The 25,989-nt window shown below is 33.2% G+C and overlaps 1 protein-coding gene across 3 annotated transcripts in view; it reads left to right on the top strand.

The window, feature by feature from the left end:
• The window catches only part of LOC149903731 (E3 ubiquitin-protein ligase znrf2), a 108,339-nt gene that overhangs the window by 33,793 nt on the left and 48,557 nt on the right, over window positions 1–25,989 (top strand). Inside the window, exon 1 of one of the 3 annotated variants that reach the window (XM_090107771.1) lies at window positions 18,614–18,798. The exons of the other annotated variants lie outside the window; for them this stretch is intronic. Coding sequence (XP_089963897.1) covers window positions 18,735–18,798 — 64 coding nt within the window. The 5' untranslated portion in view covers window positions 18,614–18,734. Of the gene's footprint in view, window positions 1–18,613; window positions 18,799–25,989 lie in introns of those variants that run through there. 3 annotated transcript variants of the gene reach the window in all.

Genomic DNA, 25,989 nt, shown 5'->3' with positions numbered 1-25,989 from the left:
ACATATAGTTATAACTTATAGTTATCATTTATAAATAAAGTTACGTAAAGATCTTAATGTGACTGTTTATACCTAGTTCTACGAAAATACCAAAGATTTAGGTTAACTCGATATTCCTGGATGATGTATAAATATTACGATCGGTCGTTAAAACTATTTGCTGATGTAATGTTAGGATAATATGACTTCGATATGATGAGTATTTAAAAAGAATTTATCTAGCAATTTATTTCAAGGATTGGTGAAACAAATTTGTAACCCAACGGTGCCATTAAATCCATATTTAACGTCAAAACCTTGTTCTTAAGGATATTCAAATACGGCAGTAATTTTTTAGGAGTTACATAATTTACCTTTTCGTGAAATACGAAAGCTATATGTTTAAAATATCTAATACATTAGTAACCAGCAGGTCATTTTCTCATAAAAATAAATATCCAAGGCAATCCTAAAATATCTTAAACCTTTAAATTAGACATTTTCACTGAAAGCGCTGAAACTGTTATGCAATTCATACAAATTAATTGAAAGCCGGAGTCCCATTGAACGAATTTCCCTGAAAAGGCGGTTGAATAATGTGACGCAACCCGTATTGGGGCTGGCTTCAAGTGCAAGGTCGATCAATGGCAGCCAAGGTCGCTGCAGGGGGACGCGGACGTGACTCGACTGTAATGCTGTGATGTGGAATTGTATAGGGAATAGCTGGTTTTGAAGAGATAAAATGTTAGTTTGGTGGGTAGGGTGGATTTGGAATGGATAGATCAGAATTTTTGTAACTTAATTAGGTAGCTTTTTAATTTTATTATACGCTTATGATGATGCTGAATGATTTAAGTATATATACGTCATGATGTCCAAAATCTCGTGATGAAAAACGTGACCATTTAATTTCGCGCTAAAAGTACGATATTACGTTTCTGGCTAATTTAATTATTATAACATGTTTAGAGGGTGATTATTTTGTATTACATATTGAAGAACCAAGAGTTTGACGTCATTTGACATAAATGTATCCGCACTTGACCAACCTAGTGAATTATGGCCGAAACCATCACTAGAGGCCTGTATAATAGTTTTACAAAATAATAAATAACGATCCAATGATCCGAGCATTCAGCATTCTTCTAATATAATACAGTAACTTGTCTACAAAGAAAAATAGAATAAAAATATCAAAGAAAAACAGACGCGACAGTTTAGAGTGAATTATGTTATTTTAATCACGTCTTTCTGTCATGTTGTTGCCATGCCCCCCGCTGAAAGCGACGGCCTTGCGGTAATTGGGCTAAATCTATTTCGATGCACCTCTTCCTAATGTTCTGGTGTCGTGCATACAGCCTACAGGCGTTGCGTTATTTTAATTATGAACAATAGTCTACAAAGAATAGAATAATATAAATTGTGGAATGTGATCGGGAAAATGATCCGCTTGAATCGGTTGTAAAAGTTTGTGTCTTGTGTTCTCACAAGGTTGAGTAAAGAATGAGTTTGATCCAACCATCAGTAATTATAGAGATTAAAAAAGTAAGGAATTTATTTTTCTTAATTTCTGAACGTTCATACAACGCCATCTAGTTTAAAACTAAGGAGCTATGTTGAAATGAATGAATTGATAATGCTTTCTTACTCACGAGCAAAAATAAATTTATACACATAACACTTGAAAAGAAATTTATAGAGGCCAGCCGTGTATCTAATAGTTTACTCTCCCTATAAACATAAATCTATAAACATAATACCTACTACAGATTAGTAAATAGTTACTTCGTAAATAATACAACCAGTTGAGGTGCAACTGAGTGAACAGTTCAGGCTAGTAACTACCCTGAAACCGGGTTATTGTGTTTTTCTTATTTTACTATTGCTCTAGTTTTAAACAGTACTTTATAGCAGAAATTTTTTATATTAAAATGGTTATAAAATTGTTATATTATTTTTACGGTTTCATATTTTGAATTTATCAAGTAATTTAAAACTTTTACAAACTGTTTTAATGAACATAGCTGAAAAAAAAAAATTACAGTGTAGTTGTTATCCTCATAACGGTCTTAAAAGGTGCTACTTTTTGTAACTAGAAAATATAAAAAAATCTCCTTTCTTTAAATAAACCTATAAAAGTCCAAGTAGAAATGGGGTAACGACTTACAAAGTAGGAATCCTCGTAAAAACGGTCCGTCTGCCTGTAAGTGCTAATCGTTGTTACGGGGCGGAGTTGTGATGGGTCATTAGTTAATACTCTAATTAAAGGTCCATTTTGAGTTGTGAGATTATTTCTTGGCCAAATTTTTGCAGAACTAAATGTAATCCAAAGTCTTAATAAAGATATGAGAACACAGGCAATAAATAAATAAGTAATTCAACATTTCTCTGTAAATAACGCATCTGTCTTCAACTTAACAAAATTTAATAGGATATATGGACAAGTGATAAACATACTTGTGGGCACGTCTTTTTGGTACATCTATTCCAATTTAGTAGAAATACCTAAGAGCCAGATTTGTCGCAAACTAAAAACACTACATTCTTAGGATTTAATGAAAAGCCTCGACGCTGTGTTATGTCTTAATGAAAATAATTTTTCTCATCAAAACTTGTGTGTAATAAAGTGTGCGATGGCCAGCGGATGGCGACAGTGACCTTGCGGTTATTTCGATCTGTGCGAGTGGACTCTTGTTAGTGTTACGGGGTTTATTGTGATTGAATCCGTTTTTGTTGAGTCTATGCTGTTTGGTTTTGGCTGTAGGGTCTGTGTGTGGTCCTGGTGGTTGATTTTGTATTAGATTAAGTGGATTTTTCAATGGGTGGTAGGGTGTAGGCACGGACATATATCAAGATAGACTAAGCGAGTGTATGTACTTCCCGTGTCCAAACTACGATTATGAAACTTACTTGACGCTGGCCTACACTCAGTCCGCGCTTGCAGTTCGCCAAGGAAAGACGTGAAGCTGAATAAAGTAAAATGCCGAATTACGCCGTTATAAACTGTAGAAACTCCACAGCTGTGAGTGGCCGAGTTAGCAGAGATGTTTCCTTCCACCGGTAAGTAATTTTCTAATCAGAATATGCACTATTTATTTTAAAATCAAATAAAGAATATCTGTGGAAAACGATCGTGACAAACACGGATACCAAATCATACGAAATGATTCGGAATACATTGCGGCTTTTACTTGGCACGGTAAAGATCGCGTCGTATGATAACAAGCAATGAATAGCGTCTTCTCATTTTTCTGTTCTCATTTTTCTGTCCAATTTTGTGGTTAGTGATGTTCATTTGATGCAACAGTTCTCGATTCTAATCGATTTTATAATCGAACAGATAAATGATAATTTGAAGGAGCAATTTTTCAGAAAAAAAGGCATAGATTTTTTTTGTCATTTAATACGACTTGACCTAGAACTTTTAAGTATTTTAATACAAAGGTACTAAAAATAAATATTATGACATGGACGCCATTAGTTAGCCATTAGTTACTTGGGAGTTTTTTAAGAAAACTCCTTATTGCTTAGACTATGTTTGTTTTTTCAGTTTTCCAAGTAACCCGAACATAAAAGGAAAATGGATCGATGCAACGGGACATAAAGATTGATTGATTGACAGTTTCATTACTTTCTTTCGATGGCCTCTCTAGTACGTAGTACATGGTAACTCAATGGGCATATGTAAGAAAAAGCTAAAACACATTAGTTTACTTGTTAGAATATTAAAAGGTTTATAACTTTATTTTATCATCCCTCTGTCTATGGTAATTATCATTTTTCTGTCTTGAATCGATTTAGTAATCGATTACGATTCATTTATTTGACTACCTCTTAGACATAGATCTAGTTTGATCTGATTTCTTTCGATTTACTTCGATGGGATAGGACGATACTAGAATCGCCGCGCGAGTGGCGGCCTAATCGATTTAGCGTAAAATGAAATTAACATCACTAAAAAGCGCTCGTGACGTCATAACGCGTCAAGGTCAGTACAAAAAATATGACACGCTTGGTTTTCATACAGATCGCGGTACTTGCGTTGTCTACTTATATATACATGTCTGTGGGTAGGTAAGTTTTAACTTATAGCTATAGATGGTTTTTGTTGTCGTTGTCATGAGTGTTTTCTACTTCTTCTTTGTTTCTTTTGCAGTTGAAACACAATTTAGTTTAAATTCAATGCTCAACTTTACTGTGCTCATAATAATTATGACATAATTTTCAAAATTTAAAATGAAACTTTATTTTATCTCCTACATGGGCAAAATTGTGATTTGTCGTTCTAAAAGGTCTTATTTATTTAAATGCTCACTAGTGCGTGTCTTTCTCATCTTTAATATGTCTGTTAATACGAAGAAGTGTTTAATAATTATTATTTATCTATAGTATTTTCATGTCTAGTCAAGTACATTCAAAACGTTGCATTTCATTATGGGATCAGTTAAAATCTTTCGATATACGGTCATTGGCATACCCGATACCGTGTATGTAAACAGGTCTTGCTTTAATGTTATCAGATATTTTTATGTTACCCTATATTTTTCGAAACAGTTATCTTCGCACCTTTTTGTCCAATTTTTAACATATTTTATTTATTTCGTATAAACCAGTAATTTTAAGTAACTGCTTTGACTTTAAAGTGTGAAATCAGGAGTGCAATCTGAAATATAGCAGAATTTATGACGTGCAAGTTTAAATTAATTTGTATTTCTGCATCTGTTTAGTTAAAATAAAGAACGAATAAGAATTTAGAAATGCAGACTTGTTCCCCGTGAAAAAGTTGCTAACGAAAAATACATCGTTTGAGTGCTTTTTGTTCATTCAATTAAAATGTTTTTTATTTGTAACGAGTTCATGGTCTGTACAGGAAAATAGCACCACAACATTTTCCGTTCGTGTATTTTGCGGGAAGCGTGGAAGTCTGTCTGTCTGGTCTGACGATAAGTAGATTGGAAATTTTACGAGCGGCCTGCTCTGAAGATTGAACGTTGTATTGAATATCGGCTTTTTACTTGCCCCCTTGTTGCCGCGACGAATTACATTACTCGCGAGCTTCACGTTCGTTAATTTTGTATGATGTGAAGATTATTTGGTCGTATGGTGACTGGGTTTTAGTTGTAGCTGAATATTAGGTAGTGCCGTAGTGAGGAAGACGATGTTTTTAAAGAGCTGTTTAGTTTGAATAGTTTAGTATTGGACGTTTGTTTACTTCGTTTTAAGGGAATGGAATTTTTGTTTGTTAATGCTTGTTTCATTGTTTTAAAGTAAATGAGACGCAATGGTAATCATGTAACTAACTATTCAGTTTTTTGATAACATTTATTGTCTCAGTGTCCTTTATATTATATCAATTGCAAGAATTCCAGTTTTATATTAACATATTTTGATTGTATGTAATTATAGGTAGGCATAATAAAACCGAAAGACAACAAACAAAGCAATTTGTAAAAATATTTTCTGTTAATGTAAATAATAAAATTCTTTTTAGTTTTTATTAATAATACATATATTGTTAAAGTTAAACTAAACGTTAAATTGCCCGGTATGGCAGTTAAGCAAGCGCTAAAAGCGCCATATTGAATGCAAAGTACGGATGCACTTTCAATGAATGGCCCCCGCTAGTGATGTGACAGGGGAGAATAATTACCTAATGTTTTATGTGTATAATAATATGTAACGTTTCATTATGTTCTTTACAAATCTTTATCAGTTATAATAAAGTTGGCAAAATTAGGCGATCCATACTTGCAACAAATTTAAGACTTTTTGACCTCATTGCCAGCTCAAAAAAATACTTAATTTACCTACGTAATGTTCCGTTTTTCTACAACATGATGTCGATTCATAGTAACACGATTTAATTTTTTTAACTGCTATTATATAACTTATAACAATTTTGAATGATCGAACCCATTTCACTAACTAGTAAAATTTGTATAAGTAATTTATTTTATTTTTTTAATATAACATCATATGCATAGTAACACGAGTATAGTAATTCCATCATGGGCACCTATTAAAACTAACCTAATTATCGACACAAATAATACATCAATGTAAATGTACATCACTAAACTAGCACTTAGCGTAATGCCCGTGCTGCAGAGCCTGTTTAATTGTTAAAGTGCCTCTAAACACTGGGATTCTTGCCGTTTTTCACTCGTTATTTATGGAGCGAGTGTTCTGTTGAAACAGGAATCCTTTAAAATGTTAGTTTAGCTTGTTATTTTTATTTTTATAGGTGAGGGATGGCTGGCAACATCGATGCATAGAAATACTATGCTAGGAATGTTTTTTTAATATTTTTGACAAACCATTTGTAAAAGAATCATGCTATGCAAGGCTAATGCGGAAGTATTCCGTCCATTGTAGATGTATTTAAATATTTTAAATTTTGTTGCAATTGTAATGAATCATGACTTATATTTTCATTTTATTGAAAGGAAACTAAAAATAATTTCGATAGCAAAAATTGTTGCCTAAAAAGTTTGCTACATCCTCTAGAGGGCGCCATTATTGAATTTAATGCTACGTGAGCTCTTACCCAACGGACGATCAAGAATATTCGAACAGCTTTTGCCATATTATATGATAAGTTGTTTAGAAGTTCTGATGGAGGAAATAAATAGGTCTACATACGTCATATCTACATATTATGGAGAAGGCTACAGTTGTATCTACCCTTTTTATTTCGTGATTTTCTTGTGAAAAGGGTACCTAGTAAGAATATAATCTTATATATACAAATGAATCGCAAAATGTGTTGGTAAGCGCATAACTCGAGAACGGCTGAACCGATTTCGATAATTTTTTTTATTATATTCCTTGAAGTACGAGGATGGTTCTTATGTAGAGAAAACGTAAACATGTACCTACCACGGGCGAAGCCGGGGCGGACCGCTAGTCTTTTCTTATAAATAGTGCCTAGTTATTTAAAAACCATCTTTTATAAAGTTTACAACGAACAATATAGCCAACCACACCATAGTAAAAACATATTTTACACGCAACAAAGTGTAGGTACTTACTAGGTACTTATTTTCTTTATTGAACCAGAAACATAAAACGTAAATTTTATTCGCTATAACGTTTTAATTTCATGTTTTGATATAAATGTGTTCTATGAATAGCTTAAGCGCAGTGTTTATTAAAAAGCGCCTGCTGAAAAATGACGGCAATATATATTCAACTCGTAAGTTCGCTACTTAATGGGTAGGCGTTTGTAATTACAGCGCTTTCATAAACTCTTTATTTAAGGCTCTGTTGAACGAAAAACGATGTATATTTATTATTTATACTAGCTTCCGCCCGCGACTCCGTCCGCGCGGAAAAATTAAGATTTATTTATTTCTACGTATTTTTCCGGGATAAAAAGTATCCTATTTTATGCCCAGGATAATAAGGTATAATTATACCAAGTTTCATCGAAATCGAACCGTTAGTTTTTACGTGATGCCTTCACATACAGACAGACAGACAGACAGACAAAAATTTTTTTAATCACATATTTGGGTTTGGTATCGATCCAGTAACACCCCCTGCTATTTATTTTTTTAATATTTTCAATGTACAGAATTGACCCTTCTACAGATTTATTATATGTAATATTGTCGTAATAATGTTATAGTTAACATTTTCATGGATATCGAAAAAGTAGGTTTAGTATACAGCAACAAATACTGCAGTTGCCTTGTTTTAATAACATGCTTTTGATTTTATATTACACGTTTTTTTGTTTGGAATATAATTTAAAGCGTCGTCGGCGGTAAGAGAAGGTTGCATTGTACAATCATATGCAAATAATGTGCATGTCATAATGTAAACCACAATGTTGTAATTGTTATCATGAGTATGAATTTATATTCATAAGCAACATTATTTACGATAAAATGAAATCATTTCTATAAATTATTGAGAAAGACGCACTTTCTATAACGTGAACAATTGTAAACTATATTTACGTTTTACTAAAGAAATGTTACAGTCATATTATTTTACAAAAGAATAAAACTCAATTACAGAGTATCTTTCGATGAACGACGGAACAGGAAAAGTCCACTTGTTTTTTCTGCTCCGTAGGGATATCGAACAATGACGTAAGAAATATATTTTATTCTTTTTCTATTTCAAACCTCGTTTGATAAAAAAAGAATATGTTCTTCCGCATGTACCTATCGGATATATGCACCTATAGAAAATAAATAAAACATGTTTTAGAATGCATTAGAACCGGGAATATGCAAAGTATTTCCTCTACGGTTTTGCGTTTAGTTAATTTTTTTATCAATACATAGATGATTGATAAAAAAATTAACTTTCATGAGATGGTAAATAATAGCGTATAGGTCCCGTAGTGAAAATAAACAGCAAGCTCTTAAATTCGGATTGCGTCGGATTCATTTCGCAGTCTGTTTGTACTAGCCTTTGTAGTGAACTGTGAAAACACTGTTGTGAATAAATTAATGCTTTTATATGGCACGTGTGTGTGTAAGGCTTATATTGTGAAACCTGGTATATTCTGGCTTCGTGTTCTCTTATACATTATATATCTGTTTCACTGATCGATTTTCTTTTGGGGACAAGTAGGTGATCAACCTTCCGTGTCCGACCAGACCGAGACATTGTTTTTCTTCGTCTCCACCGGAAATCGAACCCAGGACTTCTTGTTGCTACGCTCACGCGTCAACCACTGTACCAAGGAGGCGATCGGTGTATAACTTATAAGTGTACAAGTAAGTAATTCTATAGTAGTAATAATCGAAGGTAGGGCATTTCGGTTATACGCTCACGTAACTAATAGATATTAAATTATTATCAAAAGGTTTTTATTCGAATGCGTAACAAGTGCTATGAATTTAGATTTAATGATAATAATATATCGTCGTGTGTTCAACTTGACAAAGTGTTGAGTTTCATAAAAGATAATACTCAAATGGATGTAATCTAATACATATTATAAAGGCGAAAGTTTGTAAGGATGTATGGATGTATGGATGTATGGATGTATGGATGTATGGATGTTTGTTACTCTTTCACTTAAAAACTACTGAACCGATTACAATGAAATTTAGCACACATATAGAGGGTAACTTGGATTAACACATAGGATAGTTTTTATCCCGGAAATCCCACGGGAACGGGAACTATGCGGGTTTTCCTTTGCCAACGCGGGCAAAGCCGCGGGCGGAAATCTAGTGAGATAATATGGCGGCAATCAAGTCACGTATCTTGAATATGAAATGTTTTATGTAATTTGTGTGGTGATTGAAATGATAAATTTTCCTTTGATTGCGGGAATGTATCAATAAATTGTAATATTTGATTGGAGTTCATTGCGCTCTAATCTTCTACATATGAAAATAGCTGTGTTTTACCTGAAAATAAAACACATATTAAATACTTACCTATATTTGAAGCTTACTTCATTGAGAAGGTACCTAGCTTTTTCCGCCTATTTTTCCCTCTCTTTCCGTTGTATGTATGCTATCTCTCTCGCACACCTCTCCACCAGGTGGCGGGGCGCACGATAATGTCGGGCGCTGGATGTTTTTCATTGAGTCGAAATCCACAACAGGTGGACGTTAAGTGTAAGCTTCAAATATAGGTAAGTATTTAATATGTGTTTTATTTTCAGGTAAAACACAGCTATTAAACACTTGACCGTAATTTGAAGCTTACTTCATTGAGACCTGTTTGTTACCCACCTGGTGTACAATATATGGACGCCAATGTGAATTTGAATACATAAGTAATTACTTATTTCTTTATTTGAAAGAGTAAGGTGTGCAGATAGCATACCTACCAATAAATCACACAAATTTTTATATTATATAATATATTAACAATCCCAGATGAAAAGTTAATCAAATAAGAACCAAAAAGTTAATCATAATGATTAAAAGTATTAGAACTTATGAGATTGGTTCAAGCGTACCTTAGTTAACCTTTTGGGCTTGAAAAGTTAAAGTTACTACAATTTTCACTATCTTTAGCGTAAATCTGCAAAAGCGCCAGTAACGACTTTCAATTACGCATTTAGATGTTACTTACAAAATGAAGCAACAGCTGATCCCGACGAGGCAAAAATACCTCAAACTCAAACCTTTATTTATTCAATTAGAACTCTGTAGAAGCACAATTGAATCATCTTAACATAGAATTACCAACTGTCTCAACTCACACAGTTTTAACCTAACCTGCTACAAGCGGACAAGAAGAGAACTTGGTCCTTACTTTTGGGGTCAGAAATAAATTTAAAAGGTCACCCCTTGAATAAGGCAATAAAATATCAAAACAGGTAAACGGTTTTAATTATAATACAGATTTTTAACATCCAACCAAACCGTGCGCTATTAATGTTTAGAGCCAACGCCACCAATCATAATCTAAACATGGCTAGTACTTTCAGTACAATGCATGAATTATTTATTTAAAACTGATAGGTCATAAACTCTGTACTGGAAACAAATATACTGAACTTAAGAGACTAAAATGATAAGGAGCTTATCTGTGTCCCAAAACTGCAATTACTACAGCCAAGTACGTTACTTTTAATCAATTCGGTTTTAAGATATAATTATGATTTACATCAGAACTTATATACCGAAAGCCTCGGGACTACATAACGTGACTTATCTTCTTATTCTTATCTTATATATAAAAATGAATCGCAAAATGTGTTGGTAAGCGCATAACTCGAGAACGGCTGAACCGATTTCGATAATTCTTTTTTTATTATATTCCTTGAAGTACGAGGATGGTTTTTATGTAGAGAAAACGTAAATATGTACCACGGGCGAAGCCGGGGCGGACCGCTAGTACTTATATAAAAATGAATCGCAAAATGTGTTGGTAAGCGCATAACTCGAGAACGGCTGAACCGATTTCGATAATTCTTTTTATATTCCTTGAAGTACGAGGATGGTTTTTATGTAGAGAAAACGTAAGTACCACGAGCGAAGCCGGGGCGGACCGCTAGTTTATAATAATAGTGTTTGTGCACAACACTAGGCAGTCAACAGCTATATGAACGTCAGATAGGAAAAGAGCCAAATTTATCCAGTCAGTAACAAAGGATTTTAACTATAGTTACTTTATTCTAATTCAACCAACTACTACTAGCTACTCCGTATGTCTTTTGGATAGACGGAGGCAAATAGGATTTTTATTCCAACTATATCATTTGATATTTTGAAAATGTACTCCACATTTTCATACCGTCAGAGTCATTTTGCAGATTATAGTGGTGCAGCACTGAACACTGTCTATTAGGTGGCTGATGCTGCTGACCGGGCCTTCAGTTCCGCTTTCCAGAATACCTTCACCCTTCTAGGTGTTACTAGTACTGAAATAGCGGTACTCTATCGCGTCGTTCAGGTCTCTAACTGACTAGAATTTCTCATATTATCGTAACAACCCTTGCTCGTTCTAACGAGGATAAATTATCGCCAAGGAATTCTGCTGCAGGATAATGGCAAGAGAGATTATAAGCTTAACTATGCATTATTATGTTAAGGAATATGGTGGGTTTTGAATACTATCGTCGTCTGAAAGTATCTCCTTTCGATTAACTGCATTAAGGATGCAGATCTGATCCCATCTTTGTTCCGTAGGAATGCTACGACAGTCTAAACGTTACACTGAACAAAGAAAATTGCCCTGAATATAGTCGGTTGTTCCAACATCCGTAATATGGCTAGCCTAAGGTTAGTTATCCCTTGATTGTAACTGCTACCAATGGAGGCATTGCTCTTGTGTTGTCCACAGTTGTGCGAGTGCAAAAATGAAGAACTGAGCTCGTGGGGAGCTATGTCGAATGAATCTGTGTTAAGATTATGACAGTATAGGACAGTTAGCTGTGGATGCGAAGACAGGACATTACTTTATTCATCCGTAAACACGCGAGGCAGCCACGGACAGCGATATAGCAAGAACTAAACTAGCAAAGTTTAGTTCGCTTACCAGACTTTGTCATGTTTTAAATGCAGTATATCCTCTGAATAGCATTGCATTTATGACTATTGGTAAACTTAATTCACCCGTAAACACGAGAAGCAGGCACGGATAGCGATATAGCAAGAACTAAACCAGCAAAGTTTAGTTCGCTTACCAGACTTATATTTTAAAAGCCGTATAGCCTGTACATTTCATTTATTGCCCCCCCCCCCCCCTCAAAGCAAAGAAATGAGAAGTCATTTGGCAGAGCTTTCTCGTTAAGGGTAGGGGTTCCAAGTAATATCTAATAATAAGAGGCTTTTGTTTGGAAAGATTGACTTTCCGTTATTTATCCTCTATCCTATGTAACTCAACAGTCAGTATTCTCAGCATTCGTTGAGTACTTAAACGTTTTACGTTAATAGTTGTATATAACTTTATTATACAATATAATAATCCTGGTGGGATGACAAAAAACTTGTCTAACAAACGATTATCCTAATCCCTCAGCGATTTATTGTTTGAGCCCCGAAGAAAAATCTCATGGGTGCAATAATGAGGTCAAATGGGTTGAAAAACGAGTCAAATAAATTGCCTACAAGACCGGGCAACTAAAATAGGCCTATGAGAGGTCAACTATACGTAATCAATCGTCATTTGTTACATTCAATCGCTTTGCGAATAAAAAATCTCTTCCGATGTTTGTATATGAAAATTGGTCGGCTAGTGCCATTTAATTACGATACCAAACATACCGTTAACACAAGGCTTGGTGACAATCCTCGAAACCACCGCCACAAATCATCTGCGAGATGATATTTGATCCGACTCGCCTTCCTTTGTTGCGATTAGGCTTTGCATTGGTAAATACAATTTGTTCATTTCCAATTTCCATAATTGGTAAACCAATGGTGGTTTCCTGATTCCTGAAGCGTAAACTTTTAGGATACGAAGTATCAATTTCATGCGCCCATTATTTGACGTATCTAACCTTTATTGTATTTATTAGGTCATTTACTATACTGCCCACTGTGAAGTAGATTTCAAAACCTTTTTCTACCTACCTTAGAAGAGTGAAGATCCGATACGGTCATATCCAAAAACTTCTTTCGTGGGTCCTCGTTGACAAAAGCAAATATCTATGATCATTTTAATGATCAATCCTTTATATATTTGCACCAATCGCCATTAAAGCCCCGCGAGGGCTGATATATATTTGCACCATTTCCCCGTGGGGACGGTTGTTATCAAAGCCCCGCGAAGGCTGATATATATTTGCACCATGTCTCCGTGAGGTACTGTTGTAATCAAAGCCCCGCGAGGGCTGATATATATTTGCACCATTTCTCCATGAGGGACGGCTGTAATCAAAGCCCCGCGAGGGCTGATATATATTCGCACCATCTTTTCCGTGAGGGACGATTGTAATCAAAGCCCCGCGAGGGCCGATATATATTTGCACCATTTTCCTGCGAGCGACAGCTGCGCGAGGGATGTTTGTAACTAGAAATAAGTAGGGCCTGCCAAAAAATGCTTAAGAGACACCCTGCGAGGGTGAATTTGACCTGGCTAACCCCTGCGAGGAGTAGTGGCCACATTTATGTATTCTGCTTCGAGCAAGAATACACCTTAGTGCTAATATAAAAATAGCAGTAAATAATCATTTAAATAATATAGCAATTAACAAGGTCCTTTAACTTATTTTCCAATGTTAGCGACATTTAATAAATTCATAATTCAAATCAATTCACTAAATTTTAAAATGAACTTCGATTCATATTTATTTTTGTTCATGCAATCGATGTAACATTTAGTTGCTTTATATCCGTTAACATTCCTTACGAACGCAACCATACCGTCGTAGGACGTTATATTTAATTGCACAAAATAATCTCCACTCACCCGCAATTTTTTACTTTTTGTCAAGGTGTACAAGTTTATAATATTATTCTAAAACGTTAGAAGTGAATTGTAAATCATTTGAAATAAGTGTATCTAAATCGAATTTATATTAAGATATCTCGATAATTATTATACGATAACCCTTTCAGCACAAGTTCAGTAAACCAAAGAATTTAATTGTAAAATTTTTGGTACTTACTCGTTTTAACAAAAAAGTTGCATCATTTGAACATAGGAAACGTAATTTTCAATCAAATTAGCCGTGTGTAATATGTCTATTTTCACATAAAAACGGATCAGAATAATACTCATAAAAGGACACGTATAGACTACGGGGATAGTTTTGAATGTGTGGAACATTCATGGTACGTATCTACTATACATGAGCGAATTCCATCATTATTCAGTTGAGCGGTAACTCCCGTACGATTTATAAAATAATATCACAACATGTTCTGACATGTCGTGACTTCTTGGAGCTGACTCATCTCGTTCGATAATTTTTAGTAATAAACTATGATAGGAATTCCGAACCGTTCCTAGCGATAACGACAATGTAATAAAGTCGTAGCAATGGATTGTATGCCTGTAAAGCTTTGAGTTGGCTCATATCCATACTAAGTATTAATTGTAATTTTTCCACGAAAAATTCACTTGTACCCTTGTAATAAAAACACATTATTAAAAATGAAATAAAATATTAAAAATATCTATATACAAGAGAGGGTATTTGATATATCTAGTAATATCAAATAATCACAAAAGTAATATTAACGATTTGAGTAAAGCCGAACGGTAACACCGTTAAAATAGCTTTACTCACAGTATTAAAAATTCAAATATTAATTAGTACATACTACATATTGCATAATGAAATATTACAAAAGAAAAGTTACTATTTCAAATAAAATGTAACGGTTGTATCGTTAATTTTAAATATCTTTATTCATGCTATTAAGTATTGAAGCATATTGAAAAATAAACTATTGCTGAAGGATTCATTAAAAACCTCAGCATTTTAAATAAAGTCCAACGATTATACCGTTGACTTTAAAGATTTTTACTCATTTTTAAGTAAAATATTATTAGAATAGATGTAAAAATAACTCACTGTACCGATCCGACGGGATACACTTTTTAACACTTTTAGCACTTGCTTTAAGCAATACTTAATACTTAATAGCACCAAGGTTGTAGTCTTGTAGACAACCTTCTCGCGGCGGAAGCTAGACGCCAATGAAAAACATCCAGCGCCCGACATTATCGTGCGCCCCGCCACCTGGTGGAGAGGTGTGCGAGAGAGATAGCATACATACAACGGAAAGAGAGGGAAAAATAGGCGGAAAAAGCTAGGTACCTTCTCAATGAAGTAAGCTTCAAATTACGGTCAAGTGTTTAATAATATATTTAAGACTCATTTACTAGTACAAATGAATATTGTGATAAGTATCTTGTCTTAGTCTTGCCAGACCAGATCTTTGTATTAACTAGACTAACTTTGTATTAACCAAGGACCCATTGCTTCTACGAACCCTTTCCACTGTACTACACTTGTGGTCTCTATAGATGGAGCTATAATAGGTGTAAAATACAATAGCATGCAAGAAAGTCGATATAACTTGCATTGAACAAGCATACGCTATCGAGTTTCTAAGAAATCTTCGTAATTATTCCGGGTATTGTGACAATGCACGTGATTTGCTTAATATGAAATTAAGTGTTAGAATAACACCGCTGATAACGATATTGTTTGAATGTGTGCAATGTTCTCAAGTAATTTTGTAGTGGTTGTTGGACTTTGGATTTTATTATTAACTAGATGTATGTCCTAGCTTTGCTTGACATGAAACACAAACTGAAATAATAATAAACTTAAAACAATGTAAGTCTATGATGATGGAAGAATTTTCGAAATACCTAGGTGTTTATTAATTAGTTTTCTTTCCACAAAGTAACCAAACACATATTATTAAAATTACTTATTTAGTGTACATATTAGTTACGTATACGGTAATAAACATCTTCTCATACTCTCATCTTTTTAAAAATTTAATATGAGCATCAATTTAATCTACCTCAGCTTATACCAGTTTTTACTCGAAAATTCTATGTTCATAAAGATGTACGAGTTACGGGGAGATTTACCTCGACGTATTACTTTTAAGAGTTTTTTTTTCAGTTAATAACTTAATATGAGTCGTTTATAAAGTGAGAGTTTGTTAAATCTTCAGTGATATTGAAATTTGATTTTATGGAAGCTTTGTTTAGGATCCTATACCTACTTTGTTAAAACCTTGTAGCCTGTAGGTTCTTAAAGGCTATGAACTGTGCTATGAACTGATGTATCGATCAGTGAGTTAAATGCTGTCTTGGGTTAAAATGTAATTGAATAAATACCGTAAGTAGTTTTTGGGTATTTGATTTTCGCATACATTGTTGAAATTTATTCTTTAAGCGATTATATAATAAATCGTAGACACAAGTTTCAGAGATAAGCACATGACCTTTTGAACCATTGAGAAGAAGAATGAAAATCGGAAAATATTATTAGTTTGTTGCTGACCTTACAGTCGAAGGGACGGATAGGATCAAAGTTTAACAAGGATATATTGACGTTAGTTTTCATGTCGAATAAATAAATGGGATCAACAAATAGGAATTGTTCAAGAAATAGGTAAAAAGGCTTTTATTCTGAACGAATAACTAAATAGATAAATCAAGTCTACAACTGCGCATTTGGTGTTTGAACAAAGAGATTACATTTTACAACTTATAGTTGACTGAATCATCAATATGATAATGTACTATTTATAGCGTTTATATAAATAATAATAAATGTAGTAAAATTTTTAATGAGAGGGGCTAGAGCCTAGAGGCAATCACGTTAGTGTAGAGGGCCCAAATGTCTGATCGGCCGTCATTGTAAATGCTTTTTCATAATCCCCGTAATGGACGCAAACATCGACGATCATTTGTTGGGCCAACGCTGACCATTGGGTAGTTGTCCCATAATGTGCTAGGATTGTCTAGTGGTCTAAATAAGTAATCGCTCTACAATCAACACACATGCTTTTGACTGTACGTATCGGTATGAAACATACATTCCATAAATTTTCATTGTGATGTGGAACCAACGATATAAGGATCATTTTAAAATAGATACCTATAAAGAATTAGCTTTAATAACTTCGTAGTTGTTTGACAAAAAATGAATTGGTGGTTGCTTCGAGTTGCTATCCGATAGCTGATGTAAATTTAATAAAAAATCAATTATATTCGCACTTTGCGAAGGTGCACAATGAAGTGTCATTGACTTGAAACAGATTTTTAACTATCTTATACGAAAGAAAGAGAATAAGACTGTAATTACATGGAATAAGATCGCTTATTCAATACCCTATGTGCTATCCTTTTACCCTTGACATTTTGGATATATTAAAATTATTATTATTTTAAGATTGTTTTACCGGAACAACAAGGGTCCTTGTAACAGATTACCGAGCCCTTTGTATAGAGTGTTATGTAAACAGTACAAGAAAAATAACGTTAATTACTCTGATAATAATAACTAATGGTGTAATGCCGCTCTGGATAACCAATGATTAGTAAATGATGAAATAGTTACTACGTAAGTATGACACAATTATGAGAAACTCAATGTTACGAAGGTTACGATTTTATCAACTGAACTTTAAGTAAGATATGAATTATGAAAAAAATTCAGTTGTCTTAAACTTAAATTAAATTTCGTTTTCAGGTCCTTCAGAAAGATGTAAATTTTCTAACTAGACGAAGCTTGAAATAATATTGGTAAAAATAAATTTTGTGAAGTAGTCTCCATGGAAAGAATATTGTATAATACACAATAAGTAAACAAAATAAACTTCAATTTCAAAATAACGAGTGACCTTTGAAACTATTGTATATGGGAAACCACATAAAGATTCGACTGAGAAAAATACAAATAGTGAGATGCTATTTTCCATTCGATTGCGTCTGAATACTTTCATACTTCACGGAGCTGAGAGAGATTTGCATCATTTCATGCTGTCTAATGTCTATTGAAGCATTTCATATTTTTATGTATTCACTCACTACCTTTTATTTATTTTTCATAGGCAAACTTGTAAAATAAATTGGCTAGGTACCTATAATTTATAGTAAATCGTGTATAATGTAGTAATTGATATATTATTGAATTCACAATTTTTCTTCAATGCTCAAGTTCATTAGAATAAACTTTGCAGATTAAGAGCCGATTTTTCAATGCTTGGATAAAACTTATTCGTCGAATAATGTATAAAACTACTGATAAGTTTTATCCAAGCATTGAAAAATCGGCCTTAAGTGTGAAAAGTATCCAAGTTTTCTACTACGTTTGTATTAGTTTATTTTACCACTGATTATTTAATATTCTTTTACATATAAACATCGATCGATAACACATATTACTGATAGAGCCCAATACATATAGAGAAAATGCATTCAATTTTCTCAATTCTGCATTCAGCCGAATCATATGCGTGGACACGTGCATTGATTAATTTTCCTGAGCGCAGAATCGCTCTAACGAGATAACGTAAACACTAAACAGCTCTATCGGAACTTTCAGAATATATTTACGTTTCCATCTATTGTCACTGGCCACTATCAAAACGTAACCCACATTCGTACAATGGAGATTATCTGTAACCACCAAATTATCACGACCTAGGTCACAGTGGCTATCTGTATGTAAACATCTGGAAGATACGGGTCAAAAATTATCGGTCACACTGACGTATGTGGCGCTCCGGCGGCGGGCGGCGAGCGGCAGTCGCGGGCGGACCGTCGCAGCGGACAGACGTGCTATTATGTGCAGTGAAGAGTGATTTGTTTATTTTATACAAGTTTAACACATTGTTGTTGTGTACATCATGGGACAAGCTTTCGGAACCAATTCGCACAACGGCGAGAGGCATTACACGAGAAAAGAAATAGGTCTGTATGCTGGTCTCGTTTTTATGATGCCGGGAAAGTAAATAATTCTGGCCATTCAGACTGGAGGCTGTATCGGCCCGGCGTGACTTAATTATAAAGTTAATTATTTCCCCGAAGAATTAATTACCATTGCACTCAGAGATTATTGGTCGTGTAACGATGTTAACAATGTTGAAACGCAACAAATGCACTTGGAGTTGTTATGTTACTGACTCTCCTTTATACTTTCATTTTCACTACGTTTCTTTTAAGCAGTGTTTAACTCGATAAAATAAAACATTTCAATAAACTTCATTACTTAAATTGAGGTCTTATCAATACCCATTTGTGGTGTTATTGTGCCTGTGCATTTTAATGATATGTAAATATATTAATTGATTCACCATTAGTTAGTCAAGTAAATATTTAACCGGGATCGGATATAGCGACCTTTTCGCCTGAAGCGAAAGCGCATCGCATTGTGTTTATTTTAATAAACTTAAATACAATTAATTTAATCCGATTTCTACACTATTATGTTGTAATCTCGCGTTTATAGTTTGTTTATTATGCTCAAAGCTGCTATTTATATAATGTTTTTGCGTCGAATGGCTATTTCATATCTATTTTGAGTATGCAAGGCGTCAACCCTTTTCCTTAATTGCACTACTGATATTCAGTTTGATTACAACTTCTCAATAACAACTTTATCAGTCTATTTATCATTTTCATTTTCATTTTCATCCATATTCAATTTGGTAGAGCGATAATATTTTTCTGAAAAAGGTAATTTTACAACATTCAAGCAGTTTTCTTAGAACCTTGCTTTGCTTTATATTATGTTGTCTAGTTTGCGAACTATCGTCACATAAAATTTCATCCTATTTGAACCGTCAATTTGGCCGTGAAAGCGTAACAAACAGTTTCTTTTGCATTTATAATGTAGATTGGATTATATTTCAGTAAATACTAACATTGGATTTACAATCTTAATACGTTTCAAATAAGGATTATGTTTATCTTATTTTCATGCTTCAATTTTACAAAATATGTACATAACAATAATAAAATATAGAAAGGTTAACATTGATGTGATACTATCGGATAGATAAAAGAATACATCTTAGCACATCGTTATATCTAGCTATAACTATATTATTAGAATAGAATAGAATAGAATAGAAACACATTTATTCCCAAAAAAATGATACAGTACATTAGATACAGAAAATACTTATAACTTAAAAAACAAGGTATAACTGGGTAAAACAATATATTGTGTAGACGTAATAATATTATATTATATCTGTATCACCTCAGGGAAAAGGATTACGATTATTCTATCCTACTATATAATACATTTTTGCGTCTGAATGTTTTTTTATCGAAGCCGAACGAAGCCAGGGCGGGCGGCTAGTATTATACTAAACAAATTTAATAAACATGAAGTATGTTCCGGCAGGCGAACAGTGTTTAATTTAATATTAAATATATCCGAGTAATTTATTGCTGCTTCATACAATTTTGACATTATAATTAGTTGGTAGAGGAATTTGTGGCGGGTTCTCGAAAAGAGGGTATAAATAGGTAACATTCGGTCTTATGGACGTCACAATTGAGGTAAATCAATTAATTATGTAGTATTCTAGATAGTTACAAGAGAAACAGGTAAATCGATATTTATTATTTATTGAAGTATTGAGGACAATGCCTAGGTATATGTAGGTACATAAATATTTTGTAGTTTTAAAATTTATAAACTGAAAGATATCGTTAAATAACCTTTTCCAATTTACGAAAAATATCTACTTATTAGAACTGATATAGTCTATTCGCATCAGCATTATAAGCTATTTGCGTGTTTGATTTCATCAATATCGCTTTAGCCATTTCTACGTCATAAAAAACAAACTCTATATCAATCAGATATCTTTTATACATATCTATTAAAATGTCTTATTTGTAAGGCATTTGAATGTTATATAACCAAATATTAAACTCTATAATATATTGTAATATGAACATTGTAGGGTTATTACTCATTACAAAGAGAGATATTTTCTTACACGTGAGAGATTTTGCGCGAATGTCGGTGTTAATTCTGCTAATGGGATTTATTTATATGTAATCTTTACAATCGTATTTACTTGAATTGTATCAAGGCTTGTTTGTTACTTTCTCTTCGTAAATACATTTTTTATATTAAACGTTGCCTTTTTATGTAACGTGGTAATAAAGTTATTTAAAAAAGAAATCGACGTCAAGAATACGACGTTTAAATTCAACTGCAAAGATTGAAAGAGAATTATTTCGTTTGCTTGTTTGCTTATGTGTCTACCTATCTATATATTTTACATTTGTATTTTTGTACTTGAATCAATGACAATGAATGAGGCAATAATCGTGGACGAAACCGTTGGTTACAACTAGTTTTATCTCATGTTTATGTTTTGAATACGTGCAAGAAAACACAATAATAATGGAGATCTCTTATCTGTCAAATAATTATGCGCATGCGCGTCTACGTCTTTTGTAACTTATTTGTGTTATTTTTAAATGATACCAATTTATTTTTAATAGACTTTTTTCAAAAGAAAATTGTGTTATTTATACGTATTTTTACGTAATGAGCTAAGATAATGAAAAAAAAATATTGTATATATGTTTTATTTTTTTCAAGTGAAAATGTAATTGTGGCATTGATATTTTTTTCAGTTTTTGCAGTGGGAAACTGTTATAGCTTTTGAGATAAATAAAAATATTGAATCATATCATTGCTTTGTAAAAGATTGTATGATTTAACATTATCGTCGTTTTTATTTTTAGGTTTTAAGATCAAGATAAGTTTAATCTGCATTCCAATCTAAGGAAATGTTTCAGCGTTCACAAATATTTTTGTAAATGATAACAGTGGCATTTCCTGTTGTTTCATCCTATCCAACTAATATTATAAATGCGAAAGTTTGTGAGGATGTGTGTGTATTTGTTACTCTTTCACTCAAATACTACTGAACCGATTACAATGAAATTTAGCACACATATAGAGGGTAACTTGGATTAACACGTAGGATAGGTTTTATCCCGGAAATCCCACGGGAACGGGAACTATGCGGGTTTTCCTTTGAAAACGGGGCGAAGCCGCGGGCGGAAATCTAGTATATAAATAAATCGATATTTGCATGTTTTCTTTATGTTAAGATATTTGTTTATTCCTGTAGTTTATAGCTTGAAAGTTTCGTCATATCCATTGTTCGTAAGTAGGTCACCGTGATGTAGTGTCGCGAAAACGATGAATAGAATTTAATGCTCTCAGTGCATTTTGTATTTTATTTTTCTGCATGGGATATATGCTTGAAAAAATGTAGGTAGGCAGGTGTTTTCTAACAATGTTTTATATTATGAAGAAATCTTATGAATATTCTTATTTTGGCATGATAATTGCTGTGCAGAAGATACTTTATTAGAAAAATTTTAAACGTTTTTGTAATTTAAAAAAAATTATCATATCGTGATTTATAATTGTGTGACATATGTGCTATGTCAATACTCGTGATTGAGAATGAATCCATACGTACTCACATAAATAACCGGAAAAACACCATCAGTTTTAAAAGTGTATATGGGCGGTGCGGTGGTGAGTGCTGACTGGTGACAACTTCAAGTTGCCCACCTGCTCTTTTACAAAGTTTTTACTAAGAATATGTCTTATTGCGTAGTACATATACACTATAAATGTATAGTACAATAACATATTGTTGTTTATATTACACGTAACCCGTACTTGGGTCGTGCTATCTCAATTGAGTTTCCTGCCGCCGCCGCGTGACTGACTGCCTCTTGAGTGATGATAGTTCAGTTTATTGATGCTTTTCTCATTTATTATTATATTTTGAATGTTTTTCCTTTTCAATTGATTTCAAAAAAGGTCGAAGTTTTAAATTCGACTGATTTTTTGGGTTTGTTACCTCAGAACTTATGTATGAACCGATTTTGACTAATGTTTTTTTTATTTGATAGATAGTGCCTTCCGATTGGTCTCATTTAAATTTTGTCTAGATCTGATAATCTGTAGGTCGTTTAGCTTTTTGTTTAAAAATAATTGTATACATTAGGGAGCTTTTACGCCGTGTAGAGGATTTAAAACGCGATCTAAAATGAAAAGAGCAAAATATAGTATAGTTACTAATACCAAGACAAATAAATAAAACTACCATTCGTTTTTAATTGTCAGTGTACAGCTAATAAACAAAACCAAATCCAATTTAGTTTGACGACCTGTCTGCACCTATTTATTATGCATGCTAAATTGACGTGTGATGCATACCATTATAAGTATGTTAATCGGAGTATCGCCGGCCCTGCGATACGGGGGTCAATTGTGTACGGGGGGTAATTACGCGTTTTATGTTTCGTATAGGATGTAAAGTTATAAATAAAGAATTAAGAAATGGTTTTTTGTTATAAGTAAGTATGGCTTATAAAAGTACATTGTATAATTGTATAATATAAAGTAATGTAATGATGTTAAGTAATAAAGATGTGCTTAAGAGAAGACAGAAGAAATTATAGATAGATATCTATTAATTCATATTAAATACATATGCCAGTTATTTGAGTTCGTGTTAATTTTTTATTGTGGACTAATTTAAGACTGTGTAAATGTCTAAATATAACTATACACATGTAAATGTAGACAATGGTTCAAACAATACATATGAAAGTAGACTACTTAGTGTTACAAAAAAACTTTTTCACACTTTTAAAATAAACCACATAAATCATACCCTTCTAAAGATAAAAGCAATGTGTTATGTATATAAGTACACATCTCGGAAACGACAGTTTCACTCGCTGCTTCAGAAATTAGCATACAAATGCGGAATTTGCATAGTTTCTGTTTTATGAATCAGTAGCCGAATCACATACATTTGTCGTTATGTAGTTGGGATTTATTTCGCGTCACCAGAGATCGTGGTTCGCATTTGGATGCAATAACGTGTTGTGCCGGTCGGTTTGAGAATTATAATTCAACTTTGTGTTGTATTTTGCTCATATAATTTGAGGGAACAAAGGCCGTGTGTTTGTTCGTTTATAATTTGTTAGTGAGTTGTGATAGTCCAGTGTGCAAATATGTTTCTGTTTACGCATATCCAATGCGTGTTATTTATTTTATAATTATCTTAAGTATCCAGTTCTTGTAATATGTGCCTTATCGAAAACGATAGAGCCGTTTTAGCGTCACATCAACTCTCTACAACCCACGATACAATGATTCTTATCTCAAACCACGTGTGAGAGACGAGAGTACACACATACAAACTTTCGCATTTATAATAATAAAGTGAGAAACTTAAAGCAGTAAGTGGGTCGATTTTTTGTCGCCACTATAGGTAGGTAGTTAGGTACCTACTGCGTTCTCTCTGCTATTATGTAAACACAAAAACTTAGCAAATCGCTTTCTAAAGTAATCATTAGTTTGTAATATTCGCTGACTTTCCTTTGGAATACTTGGCTTTTATATATTAACTTATATGCACATTTATTGAGATATTGACGTGAGTGACCTTGAGAAATGTTTGAATTACATATTATTAACTAGCTGCTCCGCGCGGTTTCACCCCCGTGGCTCCACTCTTGTTGGTCGTAGCGTGATGATATATCCTCGATAAATGAGCTATCTAACAGCGAAATAATTTTCCAAATCGGACCAGTAAGTTCCCGAGATCAGCGCGTTCAAACAAACAAACAAACTCTTCAGCTTTATAATATTAGTATAGATTTAATACATAACTATATGATTTTTTTTATATTTTTATTAGGCAATGGTAATATAAACAGACTGAGCTTACTAATGAAGGAATATTATTAAATAATTATTTGTAGATAGGTATATAAAATATGTTCTATAGCACAAAGTTTACATAGTTTGGTAAATATTTAAAACCATCTGTTTACTTAAATATTATAGTAAAAATGCGAACATTTTGTGGAAAAATAATAAATATAGAGGTAAATACTATGCAAATACTCATACTTGAACTATTTATCTATGCAATCTGTTACGCCGTTACTGTGTGATTGACAAACTGACATAAATAATTTATAATACAATATTATTGTTATACTGTATGTATAATATATTACACTAACCTATATTCCTTTTCTAGAATATTGCGTTTATCTGTGCTTGGGCATAATTATCTTCTGGTGCAGACACATAAAGCTCTTTCTATAGGATTAGAAGGAACGTTCATAAATTTTTTAGTAACTATGATGACTGAGACGTAGATTACATTTTCTCCATTTTCTGAAGATAAAGTTCTGATTGTCTGACAGTATGTGTTTTTGTCTACTCTAAACATGTCGACACTAAAATGATAGCGTCTATACGCGACTGATTTAGGAGACGCGACTTTAGCATTTTGTAGTAATTTGGGAAAATTATTCATTGAAGTACCTATCTAATACACAGGTGTAAAATTACAAATATTTATTTGCACACTTGTGTGTTTGTGCGAATATTTACTCCTTATCCTGTTTTTATAAAAGGTTCGCAAACAAGTGAGTAAAGGGCTTTGCACTCGCGACCGTTGGCTCTGTGTGGCCGGACCTTGAGCACTCGCGACCGTTGGCTCTGTGTGGCCGGACCTTGAGGATAACGCGCTGATATGACAATAATAGTTATCACACTCTTGTTTGTGAAGATGTTTTGTTTGTATGATTATAGGATGTGTTTTGTGTTGTGATTGTGCGTTTTGTAGATGTAGGTTGGGAGCCTGGATAGACTTAATTGTATTAAGCTCTATGTAAAATGTATGTTTGTTTGATTGATGTACGTGTCTTAAAGAATAAAGAATTTTTAATTAATTGGCTGAAGAAGGATGGTCAAGGCTAGAATTGTTTTTGGTAAATTATTTGCGTTTGTTGTTTAAACTTTTTAATTCGATATGTACGTGAATATAGTGATGCTATTTGCATAGTCTTTAAAATATTCAAAAAATTTAAATGCAATGAATAAATTACTAATAATTTAATACAATGAATGATAACACCAAAATAACAGCATATGTTTTTCAATATCGTATACCATCGGCAGATAATTATAGAATCGGCTCTCTTAAAAGTTGATTAATTAAAGTTTTGCACAAAAAGCAAATAATATTATGAAATCGTACACATTTATAAAGTTGTTTACGTCTATAAAGTAAAAGT

Source organism: Colias eurytheme, chromosome 12 (genome assembly GCF_061535395.1).
Source record: "Colias eurytheme isolate Ceu_HAF_F1 chromosome 12, ilColEury1 Martin Lab GWU primary, whole genome shotgun sequence".
Taxonomy (NCBI): Eukaryota; Metazoa; Arthropoda; class Insecta; order Lepidoptera; family Pieridae; genus Colias; species Colias eurytheme.
The sequence above is the reverse complement of the archived record's forward strand: the minus strand, read 5'-3'. Positions and strand labels throughout refer to the sequence as shown.